The 17,582-nt window shown below is 33.6% G+C and overlaps 2 protein-coding genes across 31 annotated transcripts in view; one reads left to right on the plus strand and one right to left on the minus strand.

The window, feature by feature from the left end:
* LOC111054275 (zinc finger protein 2 homolog) overlaps positions 1–17,582 on the plus strand; it is a 217,774-nt gene that overhangs the window by 9,495 nt on the left and 190,697 nt on the right. The window lies entirely within an intron of this gene.
* LOC111043770 (gastrula zinc finger protein XlCGF57.1-like) overlaps positions 371–17,582 on the minus strand; it is a 62,594-nt gene continuing 45,382 nt past the window's right edge. Inside the window, exons 3-8 of one of the 8 annotated variants that reach the window (XM_039419794.1) lie at positions 13,622–13,762; positions 11,900–12,040; positions 11,270–11,369; positions 9,851–9,963; positions 3,659–4,305; positions 371–2,289 (exon numbers count right to left, since the gene is read on the minus strand). In XM_039419794.1, the coding sequence (XP_039275728.1) occupies positions 1,719–2,289; positions 3,659–4,305; positions 9,851–9,963; positions 11,270–11,369; positions 11,900–12,040; positions 13,622–13,762 (1,713 nt within the window). In that variant the 3' untranslated portion in view covers positions 371–1,718. Of the gene's footprint in view, positions 2,303–3,207; positions 4,306–9,850; positions 9,964–11,269; positions 11,370–11,899; positions 12,041–12,992; positions 13,093–13,621; positions 13,763–17,582 lie in introns of those variants that run through there. The other 7 variants (XM_039419795.1, XM_039419802.1, XM_039419801.1 and 4 more) reach the window with 7 other exon arrangements.

The raw sequence follows: 17,582 nt of genomic DNA on the forward strand, positions 1-17,582 counted from the left end.
TGATGATGCGTCATTCGTGAATTTGAAAGCGCTGCTCTTTTTTGACCAGTTTTCAACATTGATGCTGTTTTAATTAGCTATAGTCCGAGCAAACCTTAGTTTGCAGCACGGGGCTTTATGGCCAAGAATACTATTCCAATATAACCAATAGGAGCACACTGTTGCCGATTCTATCAAAAATGTCTACGCTCTCTTTTTCGCTCTTTCTCTAACACAATTGGCTCTCTGGATTTGGTGAAATCTGGCAACACTGTACTCCGTAAGAGCAATGCTGCAATACAAGGTTTGCACCTACTATATATTAATAAGTAGCTGTGAAAAGCAACTTATGAGAGTTCATAGGTTTCATTGCAGGGAAATAATAGATTCATTTCAACACAGAATATTCAAATTTAATATAAATAGTATTACATTATTATTACACATATTTCATAATACACAAGTGACAAGTTATTTATCATTATGAGAACACAAAGATAAGAATAGAATAGAATTTATCTTTTAAAAATATGTTGAGGCTAATGACTCAATAGAACATCACAATTTGACATAACCAGGCCTGTAAACACAACACAATACAATACAGCACAATAAGTACAAGGTTTATACAACACAACAATAAACATCCACAAAAATTGGACTCTAATTGACATCCATTTACTATAATATGTACAGTACATTATTTTCTATTAATTTAAAAACCCTCGAATATAAGTTTCTCTCCATATAAGGGATTATTTACAAGGAATATTACAAACAGATTTCTGAACCTCCTATCTGTCGATTCAATAATTAATTTTTATAATTTAAATGAAGTATTTTGTAAATTAATAATATTTATACATAGTTGAAGAACGATCTGGCAAAGTTGCAGAGGTAGAAAATGATACCACTGTCTGCTTTGTTGATTGATATACAAGGATAGCAACGCCAATGTTAATCAAATACTGCATTATAGCCTTCTCTATTTCTCGATTCAATAATAAATTTACATAATATTGAGATAGAGTATTTTGTAGATTAAGTATATTTCTACAATGTTGAAGAACGTTCTGGTGAACGCTCCAAATGTGAAAATATTGCACTAATGTCTCATGTTTTTTTTATTTATACCGTATTGATTGCTGCTTAAACCTCAAATGTGGGAGTCGCCTTATTTATTCATCTATTTATTTATTTTACAATTTTTACAATGGAAGCTTACTTATCTATGAATACATTATTATGTAGCTAAGAACAATACAACATGATACAAGAGTTTCTATAAAATTAGTTGAGGCTTGGAGAAAATATCCGTGTTTCCAAATTGTGCAAAATTTCAATTTGTTCATGTAAGCCCATATAACTGGATATATTCATATTGACAACTCAGCATCGACAGTGTTGTCGAATTGAATAGATCCTGTCATATGGACTCGCATGAAAAGATTGAAATTTTGCACAATTTGGCAACATAATTCACAACTTATGTTATACACACCATATTGATATTTGAAAAATTAATTCACAATTATTGTGGATGGAACATCCAGTCAACTTATTTTGCAATGCAAATCTACCGAATAATTAGTTTTTTTTTAATAAGAACAATATTAGAGAGATATTACACAGACAACACACCAATAGAGAAGAAACTCAGACATTCTAAACTGATGTGTGACAACGCATATTATGTTGATTCATTTTTCCACACTGAGAGAACTTTTCCTACATACTGTTCACTGGAATGGTCTCTCATTGGTGTGAGTGCGCATATGACGAGTTAAATGACTAGACTGGGAAAATCTTCCTGTACAGACTGTACACCGGAATGGCTTCTCTTTGGTGTGAGTACGGATGTGAATAGTTAGATGACCAGACTGAGAGAACCTTTTGGTGCAGACTGTACACTGGAATGGCTTCTCTTTGGTGTGGGTACGCATATGCTTAGTCAAGGCACCAGACACAGAGAACCTTTTGGTGCAGACTGTACACTGAAAAGGCTTCTCTTTGGTGTGAGTACGCATGTGAACAGTCAAATTACTAGAAACAGAGAACCTTTTGGTGCAGACTGTACACTGGAAAGGCTTCTCTTTGGTGTGTGTACGCATATGAACAGTTAAATGACCAGACACAGAGAACCTTTTGGTGCAGACTGTACACTGGAATGGCTTCTCTTTGGTGTGAGTACGCATGTGAACAGTCAAATTACTAGAAACAGAGAACCTTTTGGTGCAGACTGTACACTGAAAAGGCTTCTCTTTGGTGTGAGTACGCATGTGAACAGTCAAATTACTAGAAACAGAGAACCTTTTGGTGCAGAGGTAGAAAATGATACCACTGTCTGCTTTGTTGATTGATATACAAGGATAGCAACGCCAATGTTAATCAAATACTGCATTATAGCCTTCTCTATTTCTCGATTCAATAATAAATTTACATAATATTGAGATAGAGTATTTTGTAAATTAATAATATTTATACATAGTTGAAGAACGATCTGGCAAAGTTGCAGAGGTAGAAAATGATACCACTGTCTGCTTTGTTGATTGATATACAAGGATAGCAACGCCAATGTTAATCAAATACTGCATTATAGCCTTCTCTATTTCTCGATTCAATAATAAATTTACATAATATTGAGATAGAGTATTTTGTAGATTAAGTATATTTCTACAATGTTGAAGAACGTTCTGGTGAACGATCCAAATGTGAAAATATTGCACTAATGTCTCATGTTTTTTTTTATTTATACCGTATTGATTGCTGCTTAAACCTCAAATGTGGGAGTCGCCTTATTTATTCATCTATTTATTTATTTTACAATTTTTACAATGGAAGCTTACTTATCTATGAATACACTATTATGTAGCTAAGAACAATATAACATGATACAAGAGTTTCTATAAAATTAGTTGAGGCTTGGAGAAAATATCCATGTTTCCAAATTGTGCAAAATTTCAATTTGTTCATGTAAGCCCATATAACTGGATATATTCATATTGACAACTCAGCATCGACAGTGTTGTCGAATTGAATAGATCCTGTCATATGGACTCGCATGAAAAGATTGAAATTTTGCACAATTTGGCAACATAAGTCACAACTTATGTTATACACACCATATTGATATTTGAAGAATTAATTCACAATTATTGTGGATGGAACATCCAGTCAACTTATTTTGCAATGCAAATCTACCGAATAATTAGTTTTTTTTTAATAAGAACAATATTAGAGAGATATTACACAGACAACACACCAATAGAGAAGAAACTCAGACATTCTAAACTGATGTGTGACAACGCATATTATGTTGATTCATTTTTCCACACTGAGAGAACTTTTTCTACATACTGTTCACTGGAATGGTCTCTCTTAGGTGTGAGTGCGCATATGACGAGTTAAATGACTAGACTGGGAAAATCTTCCTGTACAGACTGTACACTGGAATGGCTTCTCTTTGGTGTGTGTACGCATATGAACAGTCAAGGTACCAGACACAGAGAACCTTTTGGTGCAGACTGTACACTGAAAAGGCTTCTCTTTGGTGTGGGTACGCATATGAACAGTCAAGGTACCAGACACAGAGAACCTTTTGGTGCAGACTGTACACTGAAAAGGCTTCTCTTTGGTGTGGGTACGCATATGAACAGTTAAATGACCAGACTCAGAGAACCTTTTGGTGCAGACTGTACACTGAAATGGCTTCTCTTTGGTGTGGGTACGCATATGACCAATCAAGGCACCAGACACAGAGAACCTTTTGGTGCAGACTGTACACTGAAAAGGCTTCTCTTTGGTGTGGGTACGCATATGCTTAGTCAAGGCACCAGACACAGAGAACCTTTTGGTGCAGACTGTACACTGAAAAGGCTTCTCTTTGGTGTGGGTACGCATGTGAATAGTTAGATGACCAGACTGAGAGAACCTTTTGGTGCAGACTGTACACTGGAATGGCTTCTCTTTGGTGTGGGTACGCATATGAACAGTTAAATGACCAGACACAGAGAACCTTTTGGTGCAGACTGTACACTGAAAAGGCTTCTCTTTGGTGTGGGTACGCATGTGAATAGTTAGATGACCAGACTGAGAGAACGTTTTTGTACAGACTGTACAATGATAAGGCTTCTCTTTGGTATGAGTACGGATGTGAACAGTCAAATTAGAATTCTGAGAGAAGCTCTTTGCACAGAATTTACATTGATGAAGCTTTTTAGAAGTAGTCTTGCATGAAACCCTCCCCTCTCCTACCATTTCTTCATTGTTTCCTTCTTCCTCCTCTTCTGCAGACGAATCACTCCCACTATCAGCTGATGATGGTTCCTGAAATCACAAGGTTCAAATATCAATCAATGAACTTCAATCAATCAGCAAATGATGTAATTCACACATGACAAATCACAAAAATGCACATTCACAATATACAGAGTGTTTAATTTAGAACAGAACCCGTTGCTCATTAGCTTGGACTAGATGTATTTATTTGGAAAATGCATGATTTTTGTGAAACTAAATGTATTTATCTGGAAAATGCATGATTTTTGTGGAACTATTAAGATACTGATTCTAATTTTTATATGACGAGCTAGAGTAGGGATGGCTATTCATTCCTTGTGCATAACGGTTGAACTAGTGAGGGTCAAGTATTTACTTTTGAACACAGGAATTCGCTACAGGACTTTTTATGTAGGGACCATTTCAACAGGATTGTGGCCACCACATCCCCTGATCTGTCATGTTTTGACTTTTTCCTGTGGAGCTGCTTAAAGAAATTTTGTTTACCGGAGCAATCCTCATACCCCACAGGAATTGAATATAGACACCACTAGTGATGTAAAATTCCCGGGAATTTAAGATCGAGGAAATATTCCCAGGGAATTTAAGGGACATATTCCCAAAAATCATAAATTCCCGGGAATTTATGGGAACTTAAGGAAATTTATGATTTCTTTCATAAAAAATGACCGAAAAAGTCGTTTTTTGTTACACAAGGTCTCAATCACCTGTTATACAACAGATTTATGTAAGAAATATGAGGATGAATAACTTTTAAATTGCAGTAAGTTCAAATAAAACAGTAATTTGAAGTTTATAGACTGATCATAGACTGAAAGGAGAAATGAGCACTTGATAAATCATTCAATTGCACCACTATTATTATGCTACTTTCATTTATTACAAGTTGAATAAGATTTTCTTCTTACAAATAAATGCCTGTAAATCAGGTAAACAGAGTCAACAAAGTATTTAGTGTAATTTAACTTCTATTGCATGATTTTATCCACTTCCTCCGCACAGAAATAATTGTACCCCTAAATAAAGATTAGAGTAGAATATAAATCCAAAAATTAGAAATTATAAAATACAGCAAAAAAGGCTAAACTAAAACAAGGAGCATAATCGAGTTTAATTCAATATTAAAAAGAAAATAATTCTCACAACCAATGAGCTCACAACCTTTCAAGAGTCATTGAGGCCATTGAGGCTCACTTAACTTGTAATAAGATACTAGTCCAGGCAACGAATGCTCAAAAAGATATAGATGGAAAAGTTTGGAACCCAGCTTTTGACCTCGCAGTCTTTTTAAGGATAGTGAGGGGGTAAGCATATAAAAATTCCTCACTCCTACCACACTCAACACTAAAGCTGCTATAAAAATTGATGGAAAGCATAAAATGATGAAATAATAGATTAAATTGAAGAGAATTGAATGCTCCACAAATCACTGTATTTTAAATACTCATATAGAGGGAAAATTTTGGAACACAATTTTTGAACCCGTTGCTCATTAACCTGGACTAAATGTTTTATTTGGAAGATGTATGATTTTCGTAAAACTGTTAAGATACTGATTCTAATGTTTATATGACTGGAGGTAGAGTAGGGATGGCTATTCATTCCTTGTGCATAGCTGTTGAACTAGTGAAGGTCAAGTATTTACTTTTGATCACAGGAATTCGCTACAGGACTTTTTATGTAGGGACCATTTCAACAGGATTGTGGCCACCACATCCCCTGATCTGTCATGTTTTGACTTTTTCCTGTGGAGCTGCTTAAAGAAATTTTGTTTACCGGAGCAATCCTCATACCCCACAGGAATTGATTATAGACACCACTAGTGATGTAAAACTCCCGGGAATATAAGATCGAGGAGATATTCCCAGGGAATTTAAGGGACATATCCCCAAAAATCATAAATTCCCGGGAATTTATGGGAACTTAAAGAAATTTATGATTTCTTTCATAAAAAATGACCGAAAAAGTCGTTTTTTGTTACACAAGGTCTCAATCACCTGTTATACAACAGATTTATGTAAGAAATTTGAGGATGAATAACTTTTAAATTGCAGTAAGTTCAAATAAAATAGTAATTTGAAGTTTATAGACTGATCATAGACTGAAATGAGAAATGAGCACTTAATAAACCATTCAATTGCACCACTATTATTATGCTACTTTCATTTATTACAAGTAGAATAAGATTTTTTCTTACAAATAAATGCCTGCAAATCAGGTAAACAAAGTCAACAAAGTATTTAGTGTAATTTAACTTCTATTGCATGATTTTATCCACTTCCTCCGCACAGAAATAATTGAACCCCTAAATAAAGATTAGAGTAGAATATAAATCCAAAAATTAGAAATTATAAAATACAGCAAAAAAGGCTAAACTAAAACAAGGAGCATAATCGAGTTTAATTCAATATTAAAAAGAAAATAATTCTCACAACCAATTAGCTCACAACCTTTCAAGAGTCATTGAGGCCATTGAGGCTCACTTAACTTGTAATAAGATACTAGTCCAGGCAACGAATGCTCAAAAAGATATAGATGGAAAAGTTTGGAACCCAGCTTTTGACCTCGCAGTCTTTTTAAGGATAGTGAGGGGGTAAGCATATAAAAATTCCTCACTCCTACCACACTCAACACTAAAGCTGCTATATTTTAAATACTCGTATAGACCAGTCAATGAGAGATTATAGAGGGAAAATTTTGGAACACAATTTTTGACCCCGTAGCTCTTCTTTTAAGGATAGTAAGGGAGTAATCATATTAAAAGTCCTCACTCCTATCCCATGTGTAAAAAAATAATTTTTTTCCATGCATTGCTGTTGAGTAATAATAAGCCCTGAAAGTGCAAAAAGTTGGAAGAATAACTGTCTTTTCAAAGATTTTACACTTTTAAAAGTTAATATCTCAAAAACTGAAGAAGATATCACAAAACTCTACTGTAAAAAACTTGTAAGAAATTTATCTAGCTTCATTTTTACTTGAAAAACAGGTTCAAAAAATGATGATTAATCGATTATATCAATGTAAAATGTGGCTGAGCTTGATCAATATCAAATAGAATGATAATTTATTGATTATATTGATGTAAAATATGAGTGGGATTGATCAATTTCAATCATTTTTAGATCAATTTTATAAATTCCCTTAAATTCCCAAAATTTCTTGGCCTCGGAAGGCCTCCCGAGAATATTGCCAAATCATAAGTTCCTTCCCACTGGGAATATTCCCGATCCACATCACTAGACACCACTAATGCTATCATGAGACAGAGAAAAGCTAACAAGAGTTGCCAGGAACATGGTGAAACGTGAGTAAGTGCATTGAAATGGATGGACAACATTTTCAACAGCTGCTGTAATTTCGCAATTCAAGTGTTCGTGGATCGATTGTTATTTAAGCAATGGACAAACAGTTGGGTTCTGTTCCAAATTGAAAACCCTGTTGTTCTAAAATAAAATGATGGGACTTAAATTTGCTGTGGAAGATCATTGGAAATGATCAAAACATTCAAATTTATTATAAATAATATTACATTCCTATTTCATAATATACAAGTGACAAGTTATTCATCATTATGAGAACAAAAAGATATGAGTACAATAAATTATCTTCAACATTCGAATCACACCCTACACAATCGTCAAACATTCAGAACATCAAACTAAACCCAAACTACAGATTTGTAGGATGCAATTCCCCTATATGTGTGATAAAATCTGGTAAATACCGTTCCACAGGACTTTCTCTCATGCTGTTCAATGAATATATTAAATAAAGGAATATTAAATAAGTCTACAAACTTATATGGAGACATAATTCAAGGCATTAGTACAGTAATTTACTGAGCTATTTAGTAGTATGGATCATGTTTTAGGGTATTAGTTTGAGAACATGTAGGCAAGTTTAATCCTTTAGGAATGGTAAATGTTGCAAGGCACAATATTCAGATATTTTTCTCCCAATTAGTATTAGTTTCTGTTCATCTATATATTTTATCAAGTATTTTATTATATTAGCATTCAATAAGTGCAGTATTTCCTCTAAAGAACCATTTCCTGTACATACATCTACATAATTATTGCTCTTAATGAGTTTTTTTGCAGGTAAATTGAATCATTCATTTTTCACAATATAATTAAATTAAGATGAAAAATTAAAACTAATGTTGAATTCAATAAATGTGATTATTTTAATTTATTAGCATTAATCGAACATCACAATAATTTTATATATACACCAGTGAACACAATAAAGTATAATAATTTATTAAGAAAATTGGACTCAAATATACATTCATATTACCCTACTACAATACATTATTTTTCATTGACTTCAAAAGCCCTTGAATATAATTTTTCTCCATAAAAGGGATTATTTACAAGGAGTATTTCTAACACATTTCTGAACCTTCTTTATTATTTCTCGATTTGTTAATAAATTTAGATAATTGAGATCAAGTATTTTGTTAATTCATTATATTCTTCTACATTGTTGAAGAACGATCTGGAAAAGCTGCAGAGCTAGAAAAGGATAGCGCTATCTGCTTTGTCAATTGATGGACAAGGATAGCAACACCAATGTTAATAGAATACTGTCAGTACAACGTGGAACTTACTATAGATCGATGTCACCTAAAGGTGGGTTTTTGTATGTGCATAAATGCCGTCGTCGACCACAACAGGGTCTCATATTGGGTGCATTTCAATAACCTAGTAATTTGAGTCCAATTATGTTTTAATGGGGGAGGTTGAATTTATATTTTCAAACGTCAACATGTTGATATTATTCGAAATCAATACTTTCCTTACCTATGGTAATGGTGCAAGGGAAGTAAGAGTGTTCATTCACAATATAGTTCTAACATTAAATAATGGGACGACTCTGGTAGTCGATGAAATATCATTGGAAGTCGAAAATTTTCGCATATTCCTGAGCTGTTGCCAAAATGGTTCTCATTGAAAATTGTATTGAGAGTTCTGGGGGTAATTCAGCACAATGATTTCACTTAACTGAATATTACATCTATAATATTGTTGTGATATAATTTTTGTAATTGTATTATACATTCAAAGTTTACATAATGTATATAATTCTCACATGTATATTGCAATGAGATTTTGTGCCAAATTCAACTAAGGATGATTGATAATAAATATAGAGTTGCCAATACCTATAGTGAAGTCCTCGTTATGATAGCAGTATTTGATTAGCATTGATCTTGCTATCCTTGTCTATCATTCGACAAAGCAGATAGCACTATCCTCTTCGATCTAGCATTGTTGTTGTTTTTCATTGATTGACTGGAGAATCAAACTATAAGAGATAGTATGGAATAAATTGATTCTAAAACATAGTTTCTGAATTATCTGTTCAATGATTTATTCTGGAATTTTGTGATTCAATGTTCAGTACCCACTTTCGATAACTCATTCTTCATGGTAGATTTTTGGTTTCCAAAATAACCCAGCCAGTCTGACTGAGCCAGATAACAGGAGTTTATTAATTCCACGCAATTTAAGGGAACATTAAAACATACCATAGGTCTATATCTAAAATTATTTGGAAAAACACTTACATAATCATCATCATAATCGTCATCAGAGCGCTGCTTTTGGTGAAGGGTTCTGGCAATTCTATCCAGCACTCCAATGCGATACAGTTTGACATAGGCAGTGGGTAGAGTTAACTCTGAAACATTAACGAAACTCATACTACTTGACACTGCAAATTATTAGAGAGAGAGCACATTTCACATAAAAAGTGTACAGAATTATATTGATGAGAGATGATAGCATCGGAGGATAGGCTTTTTGGTATAGAGTGTTTGTGTCCCAAATTTCACTGTTATTTCAAGCCGATTTTTGTTGATTACTGTCTTGAACGAGTGAGAGTGTATATGAACGTCACATTATGAGAGACTCTAACAGCATCACATAGCGTCAAGAAAAAGAACTACTGGGACTATCGGCTTGAATATAATTTATTTTGTGGAAATAATAAAATTTAGGACTGTTTTGTGAAGTGAACAACTACAAGACTTGACCTATTTCGAACTATGTGTAACCTTATCTAGATTTGGGAGAGGAGTAGCACAAGACTACCTTATATTTTCTCTCCCTATCATTTTGATGATGTATCAATTAATAAAAAATAAACAATGAAATTTGGATCATAAACGTCCTATACCTTGGGATATCTTCTTATGCAATCTTTTTTCTTATGATTAAATTGAGACATTTAGATCTTAACTGACATCACTACGTTACTAAGACTGAGCGAATGTTTCCAGCAAATAGAGATCCTTTTCTTTTCATTTTATAAGAAGTAAGTTATATTAAATTAGAGCCAGATTCAAAAACACCTATTAAACTACTTGTATTGAATCTAATGAACCATCAAAGCTATGGATTCCATATAGATTTAAAATGGTGCATTGGATTCAAGATTCAAGTGTTCTAGAGTCCGGGTCTAAAAGCTGTTTATGGTGTGGTGGAAAGTATTCTCAAATAAAACGTATAGGAGTATGATCAATGATATTGCAAGCTTCTATACTTTTATAACTTGCTGTAAAAATGTACTATAGTCAGGTCCACATTATAATGGCAGTATTTGATTAACATTGGTGTTGCTATCCTTGTCTATTGTTTGACAAATCAGATAAGGCTATCATTTTCTAGATCGCAAATTTGCCAGATCGTTTTCAAAACTTCAGAAATATAATTAATTAACAAAATTTATCATCTCAACTATGAAAATTTATTATTCAATCATTGAAAAATATATCTCTAGACGATATAAATATAATCAATTATTTTCAACAAGAATGAACAGTTGATATTACATCTGATATACCGGTATCATCAGCTAAGGCAGTGGCAAGGCAGAGAATCGGCATCACTGTTCTCCTATCTTTCTTCACTCCCATTATAACGTGGACCTCACTATAGTTTGTAATTCAATTGAAGAGCGGAATGTTTGCCATAGATCAACCAACCTTTGTTAGATGGTCGTTCCTTGTCTTTGCATTCATTTTCCATCAAGTTGACTCCTTCGTTTGAGATTGATTGCTCCACTTGTACAGGGGTGGCTGATACCTGCAAATATATACATTATAGTTACAATAGATAATACACCCACAAATTATACAGACAAGATCATTTATTATTTGATGATAACAGATAAACTGTGATATGAGACAAGATACGTTTCTGTTTTTATGAAAAAAACTTGCAGGTAACCCGTGGTGCTCTGCAATAAAACTTAAAAAACTGAAAACTTGACCTACTGAAATCTTGAAGAATTTAAAATGGGCTATAACCATCCATTGAAATTGTATTTTGAAATCTATACTATAATAAAGTAAAGAGCTGGTTTATACACGTATAAGATAGGAAAATTATGTTTGACGCATCATCACGTCTCAACTACTAAGCTGATTAACTTGAAATTTCGCATTCAGATTTTTAATTAACCGAGGATGGTTGTAGGCCTATTTTCAATTCTTCAAGATTTCATTACATCAAGTTTCCAGTTTGTCATGTTTCAAATTACACCCTTGTGGAGCTGGGGTTTTCTGCTAGTGAATAAATAAAGTGAATAAATACTTGGATGCAAAATAAGTTACCTGTTCTTCTTCGAGAAGTTTCAGCTCGCTATGCCTGTACATGCTGTCGACTGAATCCGTCATGTCTTTGATGTCTGACATCTCTGCTGGCCCTTCATTGACTGGCTCTTCATCAGAGACCCTTGATGGCTCAGGTTCCACCTTCAAAAAATGAAGAAACCCGGTTTAATAGAGCACATGAATCAATAAGTACTTGTGTTTATATTGTGTACACTTATTGAATCGTAATTTTTTCCATTAGGGCTACTATTGAATATAAATAAAAATTGAAATCCGAGTACCCTTTTTAAAATTGTTTACTCACACCATGTTCATGGCATGTCGGTATCAAGTCTTGATAATGGCATCATATAACCGAAACATGTTGTGAGTGAACTATTCTAAAAAGGGTATGTGGATTTATATTTTTATTTATATCTTATTGAATTTTATAGTGAGGTCCACCTTATAATGGCAGAAAGAAAAGATAGGAGAACAGAGTTGCCAAAATTCTTTACCTTCTATAGAGGATAGCTGATACCGGTTTAGCCTATCTGATGTAATATCAACGGTTATTTCTTGTTATAGATAATAATCAATAATATTATATTCGTCAAGAAATTAATTTTTTAATGTTTTGATAATGAATTTTCAATTCTATCAAAAACTTTAGTTCGAAGCCTATAGTGAGGTGCACGTTATACTGTAATGGCAGTGGAGACAGATAGGAGAACAACGTTGCCGATCCTCTGTCTTGTCAATGCCTTCTATAGACGGTAGCAGATACAGGTTTATTGATGTAATATTAACTGTTCATTCTTGTTTAAAATGATAAATTCTATTTTATTAAGCAAGACATAATATTTTTCAATAATTTCAAAATGAATTTTCATAATTAGGATTAAATATTTTGTCAATTGATTATTAATTCTGCATTGTTAAAAGACGATCTGGCAACAGAGAAAAGCGAGAAAGAGATAGCGCTATCCGCTTTGTTGAATGATAGACAAGGATAGCAATACCATTGCTAATCAAACACTGCCATTATAACGTGGACCTCACTATAGTTTGTAATTCAATTGAAGAGCGGAATGTTTGCCATAGATCAACCAACCTTTGTTAGATGGTCGTTCCTTGTCTTTGCATTCATTTTCCATCAAGTTGACTCCTTCGTTTGAGATTGATTGCTCCACTTTTACAGGGGTGGCTGATACCTGCAAATATATACATTATAGTTACAATAGATAATACACCCACAGATTATACAGACAAGATCATTTATTATTTGATGATAACAGATAAACTGTGATATGAGACAAGATACGTTTCTGTTTTTATGAAAAAACTTGCAGGTAACCCGTGGTGCTCTGCAATAAAACTTAAAAAACTGCAAACTTGACCTACTGAAATCTTGAAGAATTTGAAATGGGCTATAACCATCCATTGAAATTGTATTTGAAATCTATACTATAATAAAGTAAAGAGCTGGTTTACTACACGTATAAGATAGGAAAATTATGTTTGACGCATCATCACGTCTCAACTACTAAGCTGATTAACTTGAAATTTCGCATTCAGATTTTTAATTAACCGAGGATGGTTGTAGGCCTATTTTCAATTCTTCAAGATTTCATTACATCAAGTTTCCAGTTTGTCATGTTTCAAATTAGACCCTTGTGGAGCTGGGGTTTTCTGCTAGTGAATAAATAAAGTGAATAAATACTTGGATGCAAAATAAGTTACCTGTTCTTCTTCGAGAAGTTTCAGCTCGCTATGCCTGTACATGCTGTCGACTGAATCCGTCATGTCTTTGATGTCTGACATCTCTGCTGGCCCTTCATTGACTGGCTCTTCATCAGAGACCCTTGATGGCTCAGGTTCCACCTTCAAAAAATGAAGAAACCCGGTTTAATAGAGCACATGAATCAATAAGTACTTGTGTTTATATTGTGTACACTTATTGAATCGTAATTTTTTCCATTAGGGCTACTATTGAATATAAATAAAAATTGAAATCCGAGTACCCTTTTTAAAATTGTTTACTCACACCATGTTCATGGCATGTCGGTATCAAGTCTTGATAATGGCATCATATAACCGAAACATGTTGTGAGTGAACTATTCTAAAAAGGGTATGTGGATTTATATTTTTATTTATATCTTATTGAATTTTATAGTGAGGTCCACCTTATAATGGCAGAAAGAAAAGATAGGAGAACAGAGTTGCCAAAATTCTTTACCTTCTATAGAGGATAGCTGATACCGGTTTAGCCTATCTGATGTAATATCAACGGTTATTTCTTGTTATAGATAATAATCAATAATATTATATTCGTCAAGAAATTAATTTTTTAATGTTTTGATAATGAATTTTCAATTCTATCAAAAACTTTAGTTCGAAGCCTATAGTGAGGTGCACGTTATACTGTAATGGCAGTGGAGACAGATAGGAGAACAATGTTGCCGATCCTCTGTCTTGTCAATGCCTTCTATAGACGGTAGCAGATACAGGTTTATTGATGTAATATTAACTGTTCATTCTTGTTTAAAATAATAAATTCTATCTTATTAAGCAAGACATTATATTTTTCAATAATTTCAAAATGAATTTTCATAATTAGGATGAAATATTTTGTCAATTGATTATTAATTCTGCATTGTTAAAAGACGATCTGGCAACAGAGCAAAGCGAGAAAGAGATAGCGCTATCTGCTTTGTTGAATGATAAACAAGGATAGTAATACCATTGCTAATCAAACACTGTCATTATAACGTGGACCTCACTATAGACTGTATACCATGCATGTTCTACCATTAGAGGCCAGCTTCAGGTCTTGGGACATGCATGATACACATGTCGTCATAGATTGCTGTGTCATCTCAGCGAAAGGCTTCAGGAAAAGTTTTACTTTCCTTGCCCTATTACCATGGGTAAGGAAAGTATTGCTTTCCAAAAAAAATTAAGGTACCCTAATTTCAAGTTTTCTATACGTTTCAAGGTTCCCTGAGTCCAAAAACATGATTTTTGGGTGTTGGTCTGTGTGTGTGTGTGTGTGTGTGTGTGTGTGTGTGTGTGTGTGTGTGTGTGTGTGTGTGTGTGTGTGTGTGTGTGTGTGTGTGTGTGTGTGTGTATGTATGTGAGTGTGTGTGTGTGTGTGTGTGTGTGTGTGTGTGTGTGTGTGTGTGTGTGTGTATGTCTGTGAACACGATAACTCCATTCCTGATTAACCGATTGACTTGAAATTTTAAACTTAAGGTCCTTATACCATAAGGATCCGACTACAATAAATTCAATAAAATTCAATTCAAGATGGCGGAAAAAATGGCGAATAATTACTAAAAAACCATGTTTTTCACGTTTTTCTCGAAAACGGCTCTAACGATTTTCTTCCATGGATAGCTATTTATAAGTCCTATCAACTGACATGAGTCTCATTTCTGGAAAAATTCCAGGAGCTCCGTAATATTCTTGAGAATAATGTCGGATAATGACTAAAAAACCAGGTTTTTCACGGTTTTCTCAAAAACGGCTTCAATGATTTTCTTCAAATTTATACCATAGCTATTCATAAGCCCTATCAACTGACATGAGTCTCATTTTTGGGAAAATTGCAGGAGCTCCGTAATATTCTTGAGAAAAATGGCAGATAATTACTAAAAAACCATGTTTTTCACGATTTTCTCAAAAATGACGACCGATTTTTTTCAAATTCATACCCTGTTTAGTTAGCTCTATCAACTGGCATGAGTCTTTTTCCTGGGAAACTAATGGGGGGTTCACCCCATCCTTGAGAAATGAACTTTGTAACCTCCTTCTCGTGCATGAGGTAGGTAGGTAGAGCAGTTTATAAAAATAACACAGTCATAGTCGAGATATTTCATCTGTAGAACAGCGGTTTCAACGACTTTTGAAAAAATCATCGAATTTCACAATTTACACAAAGGAAAAAGTAGTCTGGAAACAATTATATACACATATAAAGTAGTCTGATCGTAGTTGCAAATATTTTGCCGCCAATCGTCATTATGTTATTCCCCTAAATTATTCTCGTCTAAGAATGAGACTTGCAGTTCGATGAGCAAGGTAAGTTGTGTGAGTGTACCACACCAGATTTTTTTGTAAAGTATCGAACTTGGATGTCAAATTCTCAGTACATTATAGATTACAAATCCATATTTAAGAAATGGAGGAAATTCACTTTTTAGTGCGTTCTATGGAAGACAATAAAATAAGATTAGAAAAAACTCTCCTTGTTCTTCAGTTTTACATGTTTTAATGCAAACATAATTTTCAAAATTATTATTAATAGAAAGTGAAAAGACGTAAGCTATCGAAAAGTGTTTGCAGCTTTTCTTTGAAGCATACTGAATTCTTATCTATTGAAGTGAACTGGATACTATCCATCACTAATTTGCAAGATTTTGAAAAATAGAGGAAAATTTTGCATTGATGTTTTTATTGGTTAATACTGTCTTATGGTGATGATGATTCAAAAGATCTTATTGATTATACAATCAATGAATTTTGCCAAATACCGTTGAGGAATCTTTAATTTTTGTACAGCCCCGACAGTTGAAGACTGCGACCGTAGAGGACTGAAAATCTGTCCTCAAATGTCGCAGTCCTCGACGGTTGCAGGCCTCGACTGTCGCGTCCCTGAATAAATACTTGGATGCATATGATGTTACCTTTACTGCTTCGAGGATAAATAATATAGTGTATAGCAGCAAATTTGAAGCCAGTTTGCCGGCATTTTCACAACAAAATATTGCTCTGAAAATAGTTAAATCATAGAGAAAACATTCGAAGATTCAATCTTGAGTGGGCCTAATGTTTTCTCTATATGGTTTAATATTGAAGAAAAATTATCTAAAAGTTTTAATAATGAATTACGAAAAAATTACTAGGAATTTTTTCAGTCAAGGCTGAGTTTCACCAGTAGGCTTACCTTAAACTTCAGATCTCTGCTGTATTTTCTTATTATTATTGTTGATTGTATTGCATTAAGAAGTGGAATTCGATAATAAAAAAGAAACAATATATTATTACTCTACCTCACTTTTAAATATTGATACAATTATTGTACTTTGATTTCAAATTCGATTCTTCACTTTTAAATACCGTACTTGCGATATGTACCTTTCTGACAATGGACAATGCAGCCAACATTATATTGTTGAGGCTATGGAGATATCATCGTATTCTATTGTTTGATATCAAAAACACAATAATAAATAATATTAAATTATGAAACAGTAATTTATAAAATATATTATAGACATAATACCGCGATTCACGATACATAATTATATAGATTATTACAGTCGTTATGAGATTATTTCTCTATGATTTTTGTGAGATCGGACACGATCAGCTGTTATTCAAGGTCATTTTACAGCCCTAGGGCCGTAAAGTTTTACCGGCCTGGTCGGAAAACAATCACTTTCGGCCTCCATATGACGCACGTAAACCAGCTCATTACATCCAAGTGTGGCGAAAAAATTATGATGGAAGCCTTTTCCTGTGATGACACAACAATGTATGTAGACATGCAGATAGCGCTATCCTCTTCTAGCTCCGCAACGATTCCAGATCGTTCTTTAACAATGTAGAAGATATAGAAGGTAATAATTAACAACATATTTAGGCTAATAGAAATAAATAAAAATTCAAGTACCCATTTTTTTAATTTAAAAAAAAAAC

This window comes from Nilaparvata lugens, chromosome 1 (assembly GCF_014356525.2).
Source record: "Nilaparvata lugens isolate BPH chromosome 1, ASM1435652v1, whole genome shotgun sequence".
Lineage (NCBI taxonomy): Eukaryota > Metazoa > Arthropoda > Insecta > Hemiptera > Delphacidae > Nilaparvata > Nilaparvata lugens.